Source organism: Coturnix japonica, chromosome 10 (assembly GCF_054131305.1).
Source record: "Coturnix japonica strain WE chromosome 10, WE-NBRP24, whole genome shotgun sequence".
NCBI lineage: Eukaryota > Metazoa > Chordata > Aves > Galliformes > Phasianidae > Coturnix > Coturnix japonica.
This window is the reverse complement of record NC_140672.1, coordinates 26,647,923-26,667,277: the sequence shown is the minus strand read 5'-3', so window position 1 is coordinate 26,667,277 and position 19,355 is coordinate 26,647,923. Positions and strand designations below refer to the sequence as shown.

The window sequence follows — 19,355 nt, the reverse complement described above, 5'->3', positions numbered from 1 at the left end:
CACTGCCTTTATTTTGCTACCTCCATGGGGGCTCTTGGAGCCAACATCCCTCATGAGAGGCAAATTAATTAAGACATTGCACCGTTTCCTCTTTCCAGGAAGGTGGAGGTGTTCTGGCAGACATTTTGCTGCTTCCAAGTCAAGCACGGACACACGCATGCCTGAAAGTTTGAGCCAACCACCCTCACACAGATCGAAGGAGCTGAAAGGCCTCCCCTAAACGCGTCACTCTCGTGAACAGGCCATGGATGTCCCTGTGTTTCTACAGAGCTCAAGAAGCTTTCATAGTAAACAGAAAGAGGCAGCATGACTTTTAAAAAGTTACTTTTGTTTTAATTTGAAACAAAGATTATATGTAATTGGTGTGAGATATTTTTGTCATGTTTCTTTGTCCTGAGATCTCCAAGCAACTTCGGAGTGCTTTTGTCTCACATGCTTTGTTCTGTTCTCCTCATGCTGCCCACCTGACTCATCCACCAACAGCAAGGGAGAGAAGCAAACGCGGTCCTTCTCACACTGATGGTTCCAGCAAATGTGCTGCTAGTCTTCTGGTAGAGAACAGACACAGCACAGCACTGCTGCTGGACCTGGGCTCACAATGCATTTGTCAATTGAGGATGGCAGTCTGTGTATGCAAAAGGATGGCAGACTTGCAGCCCCACCACAGAACCCTTTTCTTCAAAGCCACTGTAAGCTCTGGGGCACCTAACACATCAGGTTCTCCTCCCGTTGACTCATTCGTGATCAAACAAACCAAGCAGTGAGCTGGCATCAGGAAGCTCCAGATGCCTTACAGAGACTCTGTGGCTACGACACCACCTCTCTCCAGACCCTTCTAGCCATATTTCAGGCTAACACTAGACCGTCCCTGGCCCTGAAGAGACAGACCCTAAAGGAACGCAGTGTCTTCAGCTCTTGCCATATATCAAGTCCCAAATAGGTGAAGTCCTCTTTGCTGCTAATTCATTGGAAGCCCTTCCCTTCCAGCTTCCTTAGTTCCAATCCACAGTCCACGAAAGGGAAAGCACAGCCATGCCTGAAAAACAGACCACGCAGTCCGTTGCCTTTGGTGCACTTCTGAGGAAGCATTCCAGGCGATTTTTCTGTCCTTTGTGCCTTCCTGCTCAAGCCCTTATCGCTTCTTTTTGCTTTCCATGGCTTTCTTGCTCAGCTGAGCAGCACTTGCCTTGGGTTTCTTCACCATCTCCCAGGTCTTAGACTCAAAGCCCTCCAAGTCCTACAAGAATCAATTGGGAAACAGTCAGGGAGCTTTCTAACAACGTGCTGATGCCCAGCTCATTTCGGGCATTTATGTGAAAGCAAAAGTACGTAAGTGCTGGGTATCTCCGCTGGAATGCATCTATATCAGGCTGAGCCTACATTTAGTAAGACCTGAGCAGCACCATCCCTGCTTCCTCTGCATGTGTTTCTGGATGAGTGTTAATCCACACACAGCCTGTTACCACAGAGGTTGTTATAAGCTTAAGTGCCTAAATCAGGCTTTGTAGAGAAAAAACACCTCCATTTTAACAGCAGGACAAAAAACAACACTAAACAACAATTATTCACACCAGAAAAAGATATCACAGAATCACCAGCATGTATTGAACCATTGAAAAGGTATTTCTGCTGAATTTTCATCCTTATCACGTGCGAGACAAAAGGTAAGCCTCAAAACAGCAGTCAGAATGTTACGGTCAGAGCCTTTACACCAAGACCAAAATCCAGGCAGGGCACTGAAGGCAAAGCTCTCTTCACCTGGACTAACAAGGAATCCTAAGCTACAAAGCTTGTTTCCTTCAGGGCAGATGACAGATCATATTTCAGCCATGGGAAATGAAGTCTAGTTATCTGGTAAAGACACGAGGGAACAGTGCCAGTCTCACTGGAGAAAGCGCACACACACAGATCGCCTCCTTTCATTAAATGCGTTTGAGTCTAAATATTGCTTTAATTTATTTCCACTTTTTAACTGGAAAAGGACACACAGAAAATGCCAGAGCAAGATGTGCTAGCTTCAAGCTTCCAACACAGAGCACCAGATAATAGAGCAATGACACTTGTTTAAAATGCAGAAACACTCACCTATTACCTAAGTGTCATCAGTGATGCGCTCTACTCCAGCCATGAAAGAAGTCAACTCTAGTCCTGAAAAAGGTCGGTCTAGGCTGATAACTAAACCACACGTAGGAGAAAACAGAACATCTGGCCAGAAGGATGAAAGACCTCAAAGTCTAAAACTGCCTATGAAAACCTTAAACAAAATCTCCTGACAAATGCATTTATTTCTACTTAGGAAAGAAAGCCAAGTTTGAGAGATGGTCAGATTATTCTATGTAGTATTTGAATGAAGAGGTGAGAAAGAAGATGGCAGTGTCAAGCATGAGCTGATGAGAAGGATTAATTCTCATTCAGTAATATAAAAATGCAGCAGACACTGATGATGCTGTTGGATCAGGGAGCAATGGAAGAGCTGCATAATTTGATAGTCAGGCTTGATTTGCCATTTGAAAGTTAGGTGGAAGATACTACTTTACTCCAGAAAGGATGTAATACAGAAGAATATAAGGCTACAATTCGTCTAAAGTCTGGAAACTAGAGAAGCAACTTGGAATGAGAATTTGATCTTACAATTCAGGATCTATGGAACTGAACCATGCATGTTCCTCTTTTTATGTTTTAATAAAAAGAGGAAATACTTAATAAAAATAAAAGTTTTGTTAATTATCTATAAAATATATTTTTTATGCAGTCCAAGACAGTTGTGCTTCACTCAGCATGGCCCAGGCAAGCCAAAAGGTTGGACACCTACGAAAGACGCATGATGGGAATGAAACAGACCAAAAATGAACATTCAAAACAATCCAGTAGTCCAAGTAAAAGAGAAAAATAAACCAACAGTATTTGTATGGTTGGCAGTAATTCAACAAAATAGAGAAAGCTGCCTGAGCAAGAAATCAGAGCAAATAAACTCATTGGGATTACCTTATTTCTTGCATATCAAATACAGGTCATTGCGAAAGTAATTTCATCTCTTTCCAAAACACAAACAGAAGGGTTGGGGGATGGTTAGAATATACTCTGAAATGTTTACTCCAGACTGGAACACTTCAAACAGTAGATTAACATTCATGGATATTAGAATTCCCCCCAAATGTATTTGGCTTATTTTTCTAAGTTTATTAATTTAAAGCTGAATTCACACAAGCGAGGGAAAGCATCTTTCTTCCACACAGAGGAATTGGCACCATCTTCTCTCCAAAGACAAATCTTTAAAAAGATCCAAAAATTAAGTATACACAAATGTATATTCAATACATTTGATTTAATACACAAATGTGTATTCATGCTCTTCTCTCCCCCGGATTTCTGCTAAGTACACCAGTCACGTGAAAAAAGCAAGCCAGGCCATCCTGAACAAGTACAGTTATTACTGCACAATGGGTAAATAGCAATCAGTCCTAGAGATACTGCTCCTATACAGGGGAGGCAAGACAAAAATAAATAAACCCTTAACCACAATAAAATCCAAACCCAGTTTAAGAAAGCTTGTATTTATTTCAGCCTCAATGGCGTCAGTTTGAAACTGTCAGAGAGACACTGTACACCTATATACAAATTTAAGAACACAACGGAGTAACTGTTACTGTTTATTAACAACCAGTTTTAATAATATGATAAAAGTATGTCCTGAGAAAGGGGAACAAACATGCTTCTTCAAGGTTTTTTAGCTGTTCTGGATCTCAGCCGTCGCTTGATGATCAGATGATCACTTTCCTTCTTTTGTTCCTCAGATTCCTGAAGAAAACATTTCAAAAGTTACTCATCTTTTCGCACAAGACTGACAAGCTCTTCTTGACCCACGCAAACATATTTCTTCCCCTAAATGGATTTCAGAATGGAATTTGCTTATTATATTTTATTCAGAAAACTATGGGATACCGAGATCATTTTAATGCAGCTTAATCACAAGGAACAAATATGGAGAATGTACAAAATCCTGTTTATCTTAAAAAAGCACACACATCTGAGGAAAGCCTGAAGGCAGCTTTCATTTTGAAATACTTGTTTTCAAAAGAGTATTATAATACTTGTTTTGTGAAACATGAAGCGTTCAGAAAACATTTTTAGCCTCAATCCCTGTAGCTATGACTTGCCCAGAATTTCAGTTCTCGGTTCAGTTCCATGTTCTCAGAACTACAGTGAGAAAAGAAATTCTCATCTTCTTCACCCTCTAACAAAAAAAATATAACATTTTGGTTTCTGCCCCTATCATTCATCAAATCATCAAAAAATTCAGAGGGATATTACAGTATGGGCAAATGATCACTATGCTGAACAGAAAAAGGACTCTAATATAATTAAAAGATGCAGTTCCAACAGAGCAAGAATGTTCTTAGCACAATAGCTGCCAACAGAGTCATGAAACTGGCACATCAGATCCTTTGCAAGTTGGCTTAGACAGGAGATCATAGTTTAAGCATACCTAAAAAGCTGTCTAAGTTGTGCTCTAGAAAAGCGTGTAGTAGAATAATCCCACTCCAACACATTGAAATTATCTAAGATTAAAATTAGAAGACATCTCCGTGATTGCTACATCACCTACTTAGTAAACTGTAAGCCAGCCAAACACAGAGATCTTTGAGGACAAACTAAAACAGAACAGCAGGAAGACCAACAAGAATGACTTGGTAGAAGAAAGAAATACCTCAGTACTTTCAACCTCCTCCTGCAAATAGATGAAACCTCCAGTCTGTTTGGACTCCTTAGTAGTTTATTTTAAGCCAAGACTACAGTATAATCGCTTACCGAAGAAGCAGGTATATCTAGAGGGCCAGAAACGACAGTGGAATACAGCTTCCTTTTGCATCGTTTTGGCTTGGTCTCTCCTTCTTCGAGACTTTCAGGTTCGTTTGATTTAGGAGAACTTACTGCTGACATCAGCTTCTTGGCTAGAAGAAATTTGTTTTGATACATAAACCAATCAACTTACTGGTTTTGTGAGTCTTTAAATCACTGAATGCAAAAAAAGCTTCGTAACAAACTTGGTTTATAAATGACACGTAAAATTTAAGTGAAAATACTCAGAAATTGTATTTGTTCATCGAGGTTCTTTATTGCTTCTATAGCTGAAACAGTTTATAGCTTCAAGTACGGCAGCTTAAAGCACGCATTAAAATGGAGTATGAAAGACAATCATGGCTCAGAAGTCGCTGGAAGTCAGAAACTTCAGCAGGAGTTAAACAACAGGCCTAACTTTCGTGCTGACAGAAGCACAAGACAGAACCAACTTTCTCTGTATACTTGTAGGTTTTCACAAATGTAATAATGAATCTCTGAAGAGACGAATAAATGCATTTACTTCATAAATCAAAGGACAAGACAACTTAACATGGCAGACAAGTTCTCTAAGAACACATACATTAATAGCCTACAGCAGAAACAAGCCATTCTACAATGTCTAGAAAACATGGAATAAAACTTATTCTACACCAACCTTTAGAGTGTATAATAGAAGGAGAGCCTTGAATAAAATCTCCAACTTTTTGCAGTGTTTCATCCTTCTTTTTAATCAGTCTTGAAGTATGTACTTGCTTTCTCAGGAAGTAGTCTTTTCCGGATTTCTGTTCAACAGAGATGTGAACATGTGAAACAAGAGCATTGTTTAAACTTCATTTTAGTTCAACGTTATTTTAAGTTGACATTTTGAGCTTTACTACTGACACCTCTGTTCATTATGCTGATGATACCACAACGGCAAGTAATGTAGACAATTTTATACCCTTCAGGGAGTTGTCAAAATCTCAGCTATTTCAAGGCATACGTTTCTTAAAGTTTCTTAATAAGGCAGTAGTTTCTTTAAAAGTAGCTCCCAAGCTGTGGAGTTGTTTCTTACATAAGCTGTTCTAATTACATAAAATAAACAAACATACAAAACAGAAGACAACAGATGGGAAAAATCTACTACTCATACTCTGACCATGCCAAGGATACTGCTATCACATGTGAACATCTGTTTTTAATAACTGCCATGCATATTAATGATATGAACCTTAGTTTAATACAAGGGCTTCACTTACAAAAGCACACGATAATACACTAAAGCTTCTCTTCCCAACTATTCAGTGTGCAATATCCTTCCCTCCAAATCATTACACAGTACAGCCATTACACGCTCTGGGGACAGACTGACTTGCCCTTTGGTTAGCTTATGGAATTTAATAGGAAGAGCTCATAAGCATGTAAGATTCCCATTCAGGTATACACATAAGGATAAGACACTGCTTCTTTCGTGTGACCACACAATTACAGGAAGTCCCAAGCTAGCTTCAAAACTAGAACAAAAACCAACCATTTTCTCGTCACTTGCAGAGGGTGAATTAAAAGCCATGACACATTTTGTATTTTTCGTGTTCTCACTTTTCACAAAATCCTGGGAAAATAAGACAAGTTTCAGCCATGATTCTTTTGGAAAGAACAATTGATGTCACAAAAGTGAACACTTTAAACACTTTTGCTAATAGTAGGGAAGTATTTGCTAGTGGTAACTATTCCACTGTAAATCAAATAATAAATAAGCATTCAATTATAAAAACAGGACATGAAGATATCAGTATTAGACATCTCATGATGTCTAAAAAGCTGATTTATGTCTACAGGTTTCAAAGAAAATACACAGTGGAGTTAAGAGAAATTCCCTTCTCTTAAACCATTATCACTGAGCTTGGCTATTAGTTTTGTTCATTAAAGCAGTTCATTGATTAAATTCTTCAACTACTTTACTGAGGTAGAAATAGCATTTTTTTAATGCTTAAATGAGAATGGTAAAAAGGCATCAGATATTTTGTTTTCTGTTGGGTCTAGGTCATACCTCATCTATGTCATCACTTCTTTTCTTTTTTGCCTTAGGCATTTTCACTCCTAAAGGTATCATTCTGCCGTGCTGCTTTATCTCCGTCTTATCAGGTTGCAGAGGTGTCAGTGGGATTTCCAGCTCCGGTTTTGGGAACTGACTAGTTTTGCCATTTCCTGCGGACACTCCAGAAGAGTCGAGGACAGTTTCCAAATGCTCCTGATAGCACAGAAGAATTTTAAGTGCAAGTGTTAAGGTAGCCATGAGATTAAAAAGCTATAAAGCATCTGGAAAAGGATATGTAAGCATTCGATTTTCCTGCTGTAAGAACACTTGTAACAGAAGGAGTCTATTTCAGTTACAGCAGAGTTTTACCCTTCTTTCCTAGAACTTGTTACATTTAAAATTATTTCCAATCTATGATCACAAAAAAAGTTCTCCATGTTAAACTGAGCCTGATACTTTACAAGTCATTTTTTCTCAAGGGCACAGACAACTACACTTTTTTTTAATAGAGAATGGTGGTAGAACTGACACGATTTTCTTCATCTCAACTCTGCTGCGTCAGAACTGGGCAGGAACAGGAGCATTTGATTCAAGTGTTCGATTAACTTCCAGCTTAATCTTAGGGAATTTGCCCTTCCTCTTCTACACTAGAGATGTTATTTACATAAATAAGGTCCAGCTGGCAAGGTGCAAGCCCAGTACAAGTCATTAAAGGACTCCATTGCTATCTTTTCCCTGGAGAGAATACAGACATTCAAGCAATGACACCATACTTAAGCTGAAGGCTATCATGTACCTGCTCATGGTCAAATGGCAGCAAATGCACAGCTAAATGACAGGGAAATGTCAGTATGCATTTCCCCAGCAGCACTTACTGTCCACAATCCACCCAATCCTGTTTTTCTCAACAGGAACAACAAAGTCAGAACTGAGATCACCTGGACTCCTCCTTCTCTATGGCAGGAATTCAGCTAGCATATCAAAAATGAGTTCAGATGCTGGTTGAACACATGGAAGACAGGCTGCTGGGGACATCAGAAAATGGTAGATGGCTGCTTCTACTGCTGCTAGTAACTAGCAAACTCCAGTGTCCCAAACACAGACTAGCAGCTTTTACTACTTACACTGTTCCAACCCCCTGAGGGGAGTCTTCTTCCTCTCAAAAAGTTACCAAAGATTGTAGAAAGACAAAAAGTAGTCAGAGCCACTTTATCAGGCTCTGCTAAGAATCTGAATGGAGTATCACCACCCACTGTATTTCCAAGAATTAAGTTGGTTAATAAATACTTTGTTTTTAAAATATATGTAACTGCTGTTTTATGAAAGTTAGCAATTAAAAACTTAGATAGGAATGATTAACATAATCTGCTAACAAAACAATATCCAGAAATCCTGCAGAGGAAGAAAATAAGTTCAATTTGCTGTGCCCGTTTCAGTGGCTCCATGAATTTTTTCCAAGTAACTTATCTAATCATGAGCCACTTCATAAGCATTAACATGAGGAGAGTTTTCAACAGCACCTGACAAAAATTCATCACACAATTGTTTCAACAGCTTTTTTTCCTATCAAAGGCTATAAAAACAGGTGATCTGATCATCTTGAAAGGGATAAATAAATTAAAACTTGGGAATTGTTTAGAGAACATGAGATCTTTTCCTACTCATTCCTTATCAAAAGCAATACAATCACAACATTTTCAGATCTGAAGTTTCATACTAACCTCAGATTCATTTAATGAAGTGAGGCTCCTAGTACATCGACGTGACAAATAATTGTCTTCAGCTTTGCATCTTAATGGAATACTTTCTCCAGTTTTAGTTTTGCTTTGTTGTTTCCTAGGCTGTAAATATTTAAAAGGAGTAAAGATTAGGCTATGCATTAGACCTCCAAAATATCTCGAGTTTTCTAAAGTTACAGTGTAAAACCTCAAGCTCAGACACCACATGAACACGTAAGCTGAAACACAGCACAAGTGTGGGAAGGTAGTAACATCTATTCATTGTGTGATCTTCAGATACACCCTACTGGGTCTCACTAACAGTCTCAGGCAGTATTCTGCCTCCAAAAGAGAGAAAGCGAGACATTATTTAGGGACAAAATCTGTAACGCTGGTCGTTTTGTCATCCATTCCCCCCATACTCTGCACGCTCACAGCTGCTATGTTAGAACACCAAAGGCTAAACCTCTGCCTAATCTTCAGCATCCACATACGAATACATGGAAAACTGCATGGAAAAATTCCATAATGTACACAGAGAGATGGTGTTCTAGTAAATAAAATATTTTTGAGAAGATGAGAGCTCATGTTTGAGTGGAAGACAAAAAGAACCAACAAGTACTCATCACTGAATATGTAGTTAAAGGACTATATGCTAAGAAAAATGATTCCAGCTCCAGTATCTCCTAGGAAAACAGAAGAACAAAAAGGGGTTAACAAGATGTTAAGTACTGACTTTCTATAAATATAATCATACCTTTTCATTTACAGAGTCATTCCTTCTACTTTGTCTTTCTTCAAGTAAAGGTATTTCTGGCAAACACTGAGGGCTACTGTGGTTAATGTGTTGTTTTAATTCCTTTATAAAGTCATCTTTGTCAGCCAGTTCTTTTCTTAACTCTTCTATCACAGTTGCATTATCCTAATAAACAGTAAAAACTGCTGAGTTGTGGGATTGGCAAAAGGAATTAACACACACAAGCAGTATTGCAATTACTTAGTAGCATCAGTTTTAGAATTGCAGGCTAGAACACTTAACTATTCAAGAACAGTAACATTTCACGGGTTTGTACGGTCACTGTTACAAGTGCAGTAGTCACAGAATTGCCTGGGAAGTTGTAATACAATATATTTTGATTCTTCTATTTTACTTATGTGCTTCAGCCTTCATCTCTCTTAAGATATAATAACCCGAGCTTTTATTTGTTCCCAAATCCTCGGTACTGTGAGAAAGTCGGCAGTTGTAGGGGAAGTTTTGCTATGAGAACATCTTTCTTCTCAGAGAAAGTGAATCCAAACATTCTCAAAAGAGCACAACTCATTTACTCTTCTGTTTAGCTTCTGAAATTCTATGCTACGGCTTAGATTGGCTATCCTGATTAAAAGCTGGATGTTGAAATAAGAAATGCAACTTCCAGAGATCATCCCCCCTCTGCTTTTTGATGCTTCCCTTAATCTCTCTCCACGTCCCCTTCTGTCTTTTCAAGCCATTGTAGATGCTACCTCAGAGAAAGCAAAGAAAGTAAGAAACCTGAGACAGAACTACTGTCTGAGTATTGAGCCTAGCTTGGGATCCGGAAATGCTGTGAATTATCAGAAAAAGCTACAGATATCCAGTATGATTGTAGGATCATAAGCATCAAACTGACATCTGCTTATCTGAACTACTGAAAAAATTGAAATTTTAGTAATTAGCAGAAATTCTGTTTCTGAAGAACAAAAATAAAAGCTGGTGCTTTTTTTGGTTAGTTGCACATGATGTCAATACGACAGTGTTCAAGAACAGAACCACACCCAGAATACAAAGAGCAGGTACAGGAGTTTTACAGAATTTATGGGTAGCTAATCAGGTAGGAGGAAAGGAGAGCTGACCTTGCTTGAATCCTTTAAGGCAGATTGTCTCAGTTCTGCTATTTCTGTCTCTTTTTGTATGACATTAGAAGCCAAAGTTTTGAGCTGTTCTTCCAAAGCTTCTACTAACTGATCTCTCTCCTCACGCCACTTTTGAAGATTATGGTCCTTTTCCTCCAGCTCCTATATTTCATGTTGAAAGAAAAGCATACACAGTAGAAACAAGCAGAATCTTTAAGACAGCCTAGAATTAATAAGTTTTTCATATAGCATAAATAAGGACTCAAGCTGATAAAAAGAGTTTATGGTAAGACATTTCAATTAACGTATCGTGATGTCACTCAACAAGATCAGGTTATATGCATGTATTATATATGTATTTACTATGCAGATTATTGTATTTAAAGCAATCTGCCAGTGCTCTGTAGTGACTAATTATTTGAATATCTTTCATGGTCTACCACTAATTTCAGTTGGCCACTTTCATTTTGCTCCAATTTTTTTTTTCACCTTTTCCCTGTTGCTCGGAAAACCTGCATCATTCATTTAATAAAAATTAAGAGCAAGTAAAATACCCGTTTAAGTTGTTGGATAGTATAGTCTTTATAATCCAGCTCATCCTTAAACTGGTTATTAATCCTTTCAAGTTCATCCATCCTGTTCCTGAGGGATTCCTCCACAGAACGCATCGTGGACACCTGTAATGTAAGCACAGCTCACGGTTCATTAAAAGACTTCTGTAATCCAACCTGGCCAAATACTTCTTTGTTAAATAAAGAGGAATTCACAAACAAGTGCTGAGTAGGAAAACGACAGCAAGTGCAAGGTTACCAAGGAAGACATGAATTCATTTTTAAGCTTCAATTTTCCACCCCAAGCACACCCAATAAACTTTCAGACTAAGATCCTGCAAAATGGGTTTTAAGATATCTTCTTGTTTAATAATTAAATTTTAACTATTAACATCACTGAAGCTGAAATTGAAGAAAAAAAATATACATGCTTATATTAAAGAGCCTCTGGAAATTAGTCTATTTCTCTTCAAGTAAATAGCATTCTTCTTCCCAGTTATCAATGTTTTTTCACAAGACTTAGGTTTTAAGCTTTGGAGTTACCACGGATACCAATGGCAAGTCACCAGTAACGTAGAGATAATAACAAGTCCCCTCCAGAGGCAGATTAGCTATTCTCTTCACAAACCTTATTCCAGACTACCAACCAACTTTACTTTCCTCTCTTCATTATCTATGCAAAACCATGTTTTAACTTCTGGTCCCCTCTAGAGCTTCAATGGCAACTTTACCTAAGATTTGCTGGTAGCCACACTAGTGTGAAATTTCCAGCTTCATAGTTAAAGTTTGAGAAGTTTTAACAGCAGAAAGCCAAGCATAATCTTACAGAAAAAAATATCTCAGTTGACTACAAACCTCACTTTGTAGTTGCTGAATTTGTTTCTCGGCATCAGAATGTTTGTCTTTTAGATCTGCATACTCTTCTTCTTTCCTCTGCAAATCTTTTTTCAAATTCAGTACAAGGGCAGAACTCTCAGAAAGAATATTTTCTAGCCTTATGTTAAAAATAAAGACACAAAGAACATTACTGTTACACATCTCATGGAAACAGCAATTACAGCTTAATCCATGCCCTGCCTGTTGGTTTCTATTTGTAAATAGACTCTTAAATCTATCTAGACCAGTGACAAGATTTAAACAATTACTTTTGAATTTCAGCTTGCTTCTCATAATCAGATGCTGAAGCAATAAATTATTCAGATGCTATTCTGAGGGATGGACAACAAAACCACCAGAAATCCCCATATTATTCTTTATTTCCTTGCACACTCCTGTTTTCCCTTGGAACTCAAGTAGCATACCAAAGCATCCTAAAGTAGTAGTTTGGCCATTGATAAGCATGCAGATGCATTAAGTCGAAGGGATGTTCCCATTAACTATTTTTAACTCTAGTTCATTCTCAAAGGGCTCTAAGTTAACTCAGTGGTTACTTACGATTCTATAAGTTGCACTTTCTCCATTTCACTCTTTTCCTTTTCCCGAAGAGAATGTTTCATCTGCTCCAAGCTTTCATTGAAAGCCAAACTTTTGAGCTGTTCCTCCAAAGCTTCTACTAACTGATCTCTCTCCTCACGCCACTTTTGAAGATTACGGTCCTTTTCCTCCAGCTGGGCAACAAGTCTTTCCTAAATGAAGAACAGATGAACAGTGAACATCACCTACTACACACTGAACTGTTCTAACACTTCGGTAGTTAGCACCGTTTTACAGTCATAGTAAATGTATGATCTCTTCAAGATCCACAGGAGCTCTAGAACTAGTTGCACTACAAACTTACAGAAGCAAAACCATGCTTCTATTAGACAACCTACATTACTCTCCTTGTGAAAAAATATTAGTATTATTTAAGAACTTCAATTTGCTCATTTAATGATTACTAATGAGCGTTAGGAAAAGAAAGTCACATAGTGATAATAATACTAAGCTCCTCACATCCTTCTATGCTGCTTGCAGGTCCAGAAAGTCGGGACTAACTACTTCCAGATGTAAAAAAAGCTTTGCAGAATGTACAGATTCACATGTTTAAGAAGTTACATGACAAGAGCCCAGCAAACAGCTCAAGTAACTCAAGTGACTTTGTAATCAGTCACTATTTGGAAAGTGATAAAGGAGCAAAACTGGCCGTTTGACCAAGTATTTTTATTCAGTATCTGGAGAGAAGTTTGTGGGGTTTCTTTAGAAACTCAATTGCCTTTTCTTCCTTATAAAGGCTTAAAGGCCTTCTGCTTTGCAGAAAAGAGAACAAACAAAAGCTATTGTACAAAATACTTTCTTAGCCTCATTAAATAGTGATCTATTTTTCAACTGTAATTTTCTTATTGATGTCCCACATACGTGACATTTCATTATGCACTTATGAAAGATCTTTCTTTTTGTGGCCCCCCCCATTCCTTCCTTTTCCAAATCAAGCAGTTCTCATATGGGCTTTGCCACATAAGAAAGCAAGGGGACTTGGACAAACTGCTCTTATGCACCCTTACTGTTAATACTTGGTATGTAGTTGTCTCCAAACTACAGGCACCAGACAACTCTGCCAGGACCTCATCACTTACGATTTCTGCTTGTTGCTTTCCATAATATTGTCGGTCCTCAGCAAATTGTTTCATTTCTTTGTTGCAAAGATTCTCTGCTTCTTTTATCTGATTTAGGAGCTCTTCTTTCTCCTCCAGCCACTTTTTTCTATCAGTTTGATACTTAGTCTCATTTTCCTATTTCAAAGAAACCAAAAATGAAATAGTGAGTCATTAATGAATAAAAGTCTTAAAAGCCAGGTCATCATTAAATAGACTTGTTTCTGCAAGATAACAGAAACATTAGCAGTTTTTACTACAGAATATTCCCAAAGGCAGGTATTGGATAATCATTAGTTCTTTTCCATTAAAAAATAATCATTTCCAGTATTTCTTATTCAGACTGGAGAGCCCCCATAAAACATCTCTTTTTCTTTATAAATGTTCACACAAGCTTTACAGAACTTACACCAAAAGTCAGTATAAGAAAAACTCTTTTAACTTAAAAACTTCTAACACTTTACACTGCCTTGCAGCAGTTGTAGAAAAACTTGCAGCTCCTTCAGGGTTGAAAGACAAAGAAAAGCAACACAGTTTACACTGTAGGAGTAGTCTCCTTTCCTATCAAACCTACTGGCAGACATTCTCATATATAGGACAGAGCACCTGAGAAACTGCTTGGAAAAAATAAAAGTCTTTGAACCAAGGAAAATTAGTAGACCCGCAGCCCAACAAAAAAGGCTTCCTGGTGATAAAGTTAGATGATGATTTCGATAGCTTATATTAGTTGCCCAAGCAACTAACAGAAAACAGTTTTGACAAATACACCGTAAGTTACAATTTGCTTTGAGTTAGTATTCCTTTCTTGCAAACAACAGTTGTATAAGTATACTCTGCTTATAGGACATTGACGTGGTATAGAATGAAGCAATGAATGTTCAACTTTCCCCTCTTCTTGAAAAAGTGAATTGGCTCTGCGCATTAAAAAAATATATCATGAATAAGCTTACTCAAGGTGAAGGAGGAAAGAAGCTCAGAACCATTCCACTAACAGAGTGGATGTAACCTATTGTATACTCACTTAGAAAACTCCCACTGCCAGCCCATTACTTTTATTTAAAAAAACAAACAAACAACAACAACAAAAAATAACATCAGATGGGATAAGACAACTAACTGTTCAGAGGCCAGCAAAAGAAGCACTGCTCATGGCAGCATAATGTAGGGAAGGCTAAACTTCCTATACTATGGGGGCATCAGTGATGCCATTCTTAACGTACCACAAAAAAGCTGCACCTGGTCCCTATTGCATGTTGCACTGCAGGTTTTACAGGAAGTTTCTGTAATCAATATAACAGTTTACTTTATCAAGTTACAACTTTGAAGTTAAGTTACCTCCAGCTCTTTTTGCAGCTTTATTAATTCTGTACTGTTTTCATTTAAATTTGCCTCATCACTTTCGTTGTTCTTTTGCTGCCAGTCACCATTGCTCCGGTATTCCAGTTCACTGTATTTCTGTTTCCATGCAATCAGTTCTACTCAATACACAAAATGAGGTTAGATAGCATATCATTTCAAATATATATTTGAAATACCACACCAATGACTTTTTACTAAAGCAGCTTTGGTTTTATCTGCTACAGACATAAAGAAATAACAGAAGCCTTTAACTACAAGAGAGTTGTTGTTTACTATGGAACGTTAATGCCTAAGTAACAGTCACATGAAAATGGAAGTGGCTATCACAGTACGTCTAAACCACTTTTGCATCCCTGCTCCCTTTCCCTGGAAAGATTACCTGAAGCTAATTTTTGGTTCTCTTCTAACTGAGCTTGAAGCATTTCAGCTTGTTCAAGCTGCGTTACCTCTTGTTCTTCTAATGCCATCCGCATAACTTCAATTGTTCTATCCCTTGCACACAGATCTGAAGGTTTGAAAATTTACAGATGAACTCCCTACTAGCTCCCATTATTCTCAAATCAAGATTCTCCCATGACCAAAAGCTCTTTTAAAAGAAATAGAGCATCTCCATTGAAATATTTACATACAAATACATGCAGATATGTTTTAAAATCGAAACACAGAAGACTCAAAGTCATTAGCAATGTGACAACATTTACACGGATATTCAACACACACACACACACACAAATAATGGCTGACCGTCACATAGTTGGTCATAGTCTTTGGAGATATCTTCCATCCTCTCAGTTTCCACCAGCTCCTATATTTCATGTTGAAAGAAAAGCATACACAGTAAAAACAAGCAGAATCTTTCAGACAGCCTAGAATTAATAAGCTTTTCATAAAGCATAAATAAGGACTCAAGCTGATAAAAAGAATTTATGGTAAGACATTTCAATTAACATATCATGATGTCACTCAACAAGATCAGGTTATATGCATGTATTACATATGTATTTACTATGCAGATTATTGTATTGAAAACAATCTGCCAGTGCTCTGTAGTGACTAATTATTTGAATATCTTTCATGGTCTACCACTAATTTCAGTTGGCCACTTTCATTTTGCTCCAATTTTTTTTTTTTTTTTTGACCTTTTTCCTGTTGCTTGGAAAACCTGCATCATTCATTTAATAAAAATTAAGAGCAAGTAAAATACCTGCTTAATTTGTTGGATATAGAAGTCTTTATAATCCAGCTCATCCTTAAACTGGTTATTAATCCTTTCAAGTTCATCCATCCTGTTCCTGAGGGATTCCTCCACAGAACGCATCGTGGACACCTGTAATGTAAGCACAGCTCACGGTTCATTAAAAGACTTCTGTAATCCAACCTGGCCAAATAATTCTTTGTTAAATGTCACGGGTTACTTAGATTTACCTATGCCCGTGACAGGGGAAGCCACCCCACGCCCCCCCCCCGGGGCCCGGAAAGGAGGGGGAAAAGGGGAGTGGGATAAAACAGTGACAATCTAAGGAGGAAAAACTTATTTTACTAAATATGATATCGAAATACAAGATAACACAATATAATATAATTAAGGCTAACAAAATCGAACGAAACAGAGAGAGAGAGAGTCTCCGAAAACCGAGAGGCCTACTGTGAACTCTAGGCGACACGGCTGGAACGCTTCCCACTCTCCGAGAAGTTCGAGAGAAGAAGGAGGGCACTCCAGCCTGGGAACGAGATTATATAGAGTCCTGGTCCCGTGACTTATTGTTACTCCTGTTGTTCTCTGGGATATGTAGTCTTCTTTTGTGGACTGCACATTCAACAGAAGTATCCATACTTTACATGATGTTATGATGTGGAATACTGATAGCAAAATTACAAAATTACAAAACCATGACATTCCACCCCTTATTCTACATTATTACATCATGGTTAATATATATATACATATATATACACATATGTAAAATTATGATAGCTAAATAGTAGAATTGCATGTAACATAACTAAATGTACAACTATAATAACTAAAATACACTACACATGCAAACATATATATATATATATAGATACATAAAATTATTGACTGCACTCCCCCAGCATCAAATTCCCTTGTGGCACACATTGAACATCCCCATCCTTCTGCATTACCCACCAAGTGCACCCAGGTCCCTGGGCAAAGACAGTTCCACGGATAGGTTTGCCCTTTCCAGAAGCTGGAAGGACCCAAACAGCTTTTCCCAACATGTTCTTTACATGTATAACAGGGACCTTATCTCCTTCTACAGTGTGTAGGGGGCTAGATTGACTAGGACCATCACGATTGACAGATCCTCTAGTATTGACCAACCAAGTGGCTTCTGCCCGCATTCTCCACCAAAAAATCTGTCACGGGTTACTTAGATTTACCTATGCCCGTGACAGGGGAAGCCACCCCACGCCCCCCCCCCGGGGCCCGGAAAGGAGGGGGAAAAGGGGAGTGGGATAAAACAGTGACAATCTAAGGAGGAAAAACTTATTTTACTAAGTATGATATCGAAATACAAGATAACACAATATAATATAATTAAGGCTAACAAAATCGAACGAAACAGAGAGAGAGAGAGTCTCCGAAAACCGAGAGGCCTACTGTGAACTCTAGGCGACACGGCTGGAACGCTTCCCACTCTCCGAGAAGTTCGAGAGAAGAAGGAGGGCACTCCAGCCTGGGAACGAGATTATATAGAGTCCTGGTCCCGTGACTTATTGTTACTCCTGTTGTTCTCTGGGATATGTAGTCTTCTTTTGTGGACTGCACATTCAACAGAAGTATCCATACTTGACATGATGTTATGATGTGGAATACTGATAGCAAAATTACAAAATTACAAAACCATGACAGTTAAATAAAGAGGAATTCACAAACAAGTGCTGAGTAGGAAAACGACAGCAAGTGCAAGGTTACCAAGGAAGACATGAATTCATTTTTAAGCTTCAATTTTCCACCCCAAGCACACCCAATAAACTTTCAGACTAAGATCCTGCAAAATGGGTTTTAAGATATCTTCTTGTTTAATAATTAAATTTTAACTATTAACATCACTGAAGCTGAAATTGAAGAAAAAAAATATACATGCTTATATTAAAGAGCCTCTGGAAATTAGTCTATTTCTCTTCAAGTGAATAGCATTCTTCCCAGTTATCAGCGTTTTTTCACAAGACTTAGGTTTTAAGCTTTGCAGTTACAAACCTCGCTTTGTACTTGCTGAATTTGTTTCTCAGCATCAGAATGTTTGTCTTTTAGATCTGCATACTCTTCTTCTTTCCTCTGCAAATCTTTTTTCAAATTCAGTACAAGGGCAGAACTCTCAGAAAGAATATTTTCTAGCCTTATGTTAAAAATAAAGACACAAAGAACATTACTGTTACACATCTCATGGAAACAGCAATTACAGCTTAATCCATGCCCTGCCTGTTGGTTTCTATTTGTAAATAGACTCTTAAATCTATCTAGACCAGTGACAAGATTTAAACAATTACTTTTGAATTTCAGCTTGCTTCTCATAATCAGATGCTGAAGCAATAAATTATTCAGATGCTATTCTGAGGGATGTACAACAAAACCACCAGAAATCCCCATATTATTCTTTATTTCCTTGTACACTCCTGTTTTCCCTTGGAACTCAAGTAGCATACCAAAGCATCCTAAAGTAGTAGTTTGGCCATTGATAAGCATGCAAATGCATTAAGTCGAAGGGATGTTCCCATTAACTATTTTTAACTCTAGTTCATTCTCAAAGGGCTCTAAGTTAACTCAGTGGTTACTTACGATTCTATACGTTGCACTTTCTCCATTTCACTCTTTTCCTTTTCCCGAAGAGAATGTTTCATCTGCTCCAAGCTGTTTTTCAGCTGCATAACTTCTTGAATCAGATTTGCTTCTTTGCTACTTAACTCTTCAACCTTTTTGTCTGCATTTGCAGACTTCTCCTGCAGAGTTGCTGTAACTGTCTCCAGATTAACAATAATAGATTCTTTTTCTTTAAGTAATTCATTGAGTTTTGACACATTGTCTTCCATTGTCTTGTAAGCCTCCAGGCGATATTCAAGCTCTCTTATTTTTACCTCACAGTTGGCAACTTCCTCCTGAAATTGTGCAATCACTCTCTGATCTTCTGCAGTCTTTTCTTCAAACTCCTGAGTTTTCTTTTCTATTTGCTCATGTAACTGATTCACAAGATCATCTTCCTGACTAGTGTGAGTTGTAATCTCACATAGCTTCATTACAAGTTGACGATTATGATTTTCAGCATTATTCAGTCCCGCCTTTAGGTTTTCATTGTCTTGAAGCAGTGCTTTGATGTGCTGACTTTTTTGTGAGGAAACATCAACAATACTTCTGCATACTTCCCAAATCCTTTCAAGACTATAGTTAAAGGAGAGGTCCTGC

The 19,355-nt window shown here is 37.9% G+C and overlaps 2 protein-coding genes and 1 long non-coding RNA gene across 6 annotated transcripts in view; all 3 read right to left on the bottom strand.

The window, feature by feature from the left end:
• Positions 1-19,355, bottom strand: part of LOC146759547 (uncharacterized) — a 154,795-nt gene that overhangs the window by 64,549 nt on the left and 70,891 nt on the right. The window lies entirely within an intron of this gene.
• On the bottom strand, positions 3,638-8,860 carry LOC146759551 (kinesin-like protein KIF20B). Of its 2 annotated transcripts, none has more exons than XM_085510307.1 (5): positions 8,581-8,860; positions 6,872-7,072; positions 5,498-5,624; positions 4,810-4,952; positions 3,638-3,798 (listed from the first exon to the last, which is right to left on the bottom strand). In XM_085510307.1, the coding sequence occupies exons 1-5, from the start codon at positions 8,803-8,805 to the stop codon at positions 3,718-3,720; spliced, it is 777 nt and encodes a 258-aa protein (XP_085366433.1). In that variant the 5' UTR covers positions 8,806-8,860; the 3' UTR covers positions 3,638-3,717. The 2 variants fall into 2 exon arrangements, with proteins under 2 accessions (XP_085366433.1, XP_085366434.1); XM_085510308.1 differs by lacking the exon at positions 6,872-7,072 and adding an exon at positions 6,353-6,433.
• LOC146759550 (uncharacterized) lies at positions 9,329-19,219 on the bottom strand. Its single transcript, XM_085510790.1, has 12 exons — positions 18,735-19,219; positions 18,156-18,294; positions 16,134-16,256; positions 15,674-15,734; positions 15,309-15,434; positions 14,906-15,045; positions 13,553-13,708; positions 12,435-12,625; positions 11,856-11,994; positions 11,004-11,126; positions 10,450-10,611; positions 9,329-9,499 (listed from the first exon to the last, which is right to left on the bottom strand). Exons 1-12 carry the CDS (start codon positions 19,187-19,189, stop codon positions 9,329-9,331), a joined length of 1,986 nt encoding a protein of 661 aa, XP_085366916.1. The 5' UTR covers positions 19,190-19,219.

Bases quoted from the DNA above. Each gene is read 5' to 3' on its own strand.
- LOC146759550 (XM_085510790.1), bottom strand. From the start codon at position 19,189: ATGAAGCTATGTGAGATTACAACTCACACTAGTCAGGAAGATGATCTT. The intron at 16,257-18,155 runs GTTTGTAACTGC...CTTACATTACAG, and splicing joins TTCAGCAAGTACAAAGCGAG to GTGTCCACGATGCGTTCTGT. The intron at 12,626-13,552 runs GTAAGTGATGAG...TTCTTCATTTAG, and splicing joins GAAAGCAACAAGCAGAAATC to GAAAGACTTGTTGCCCAGCT.
- LOC146759551 (XM_085510307.1), bottom strand. From the start codon at position 8,805: ATGTGGTGTCTGAGCTTGAGGTTTTACACTGTAACTTTAGAAAACTCG. The intron at 5,625-6,871 runs GTATGACCTAGA...TCTGTTGAACAG, and splicing joins GAAGTGATGACATAGATGAG to AAATCCGGAAAAGACTACTT. The intron at 3,799-4,809 runs GTAAGCGATTAT...TGTTTTCTTCAG, and splicing joins TAGATATACCTGCTTCTTCG to GAATCTGAGGAACAAAAGAA.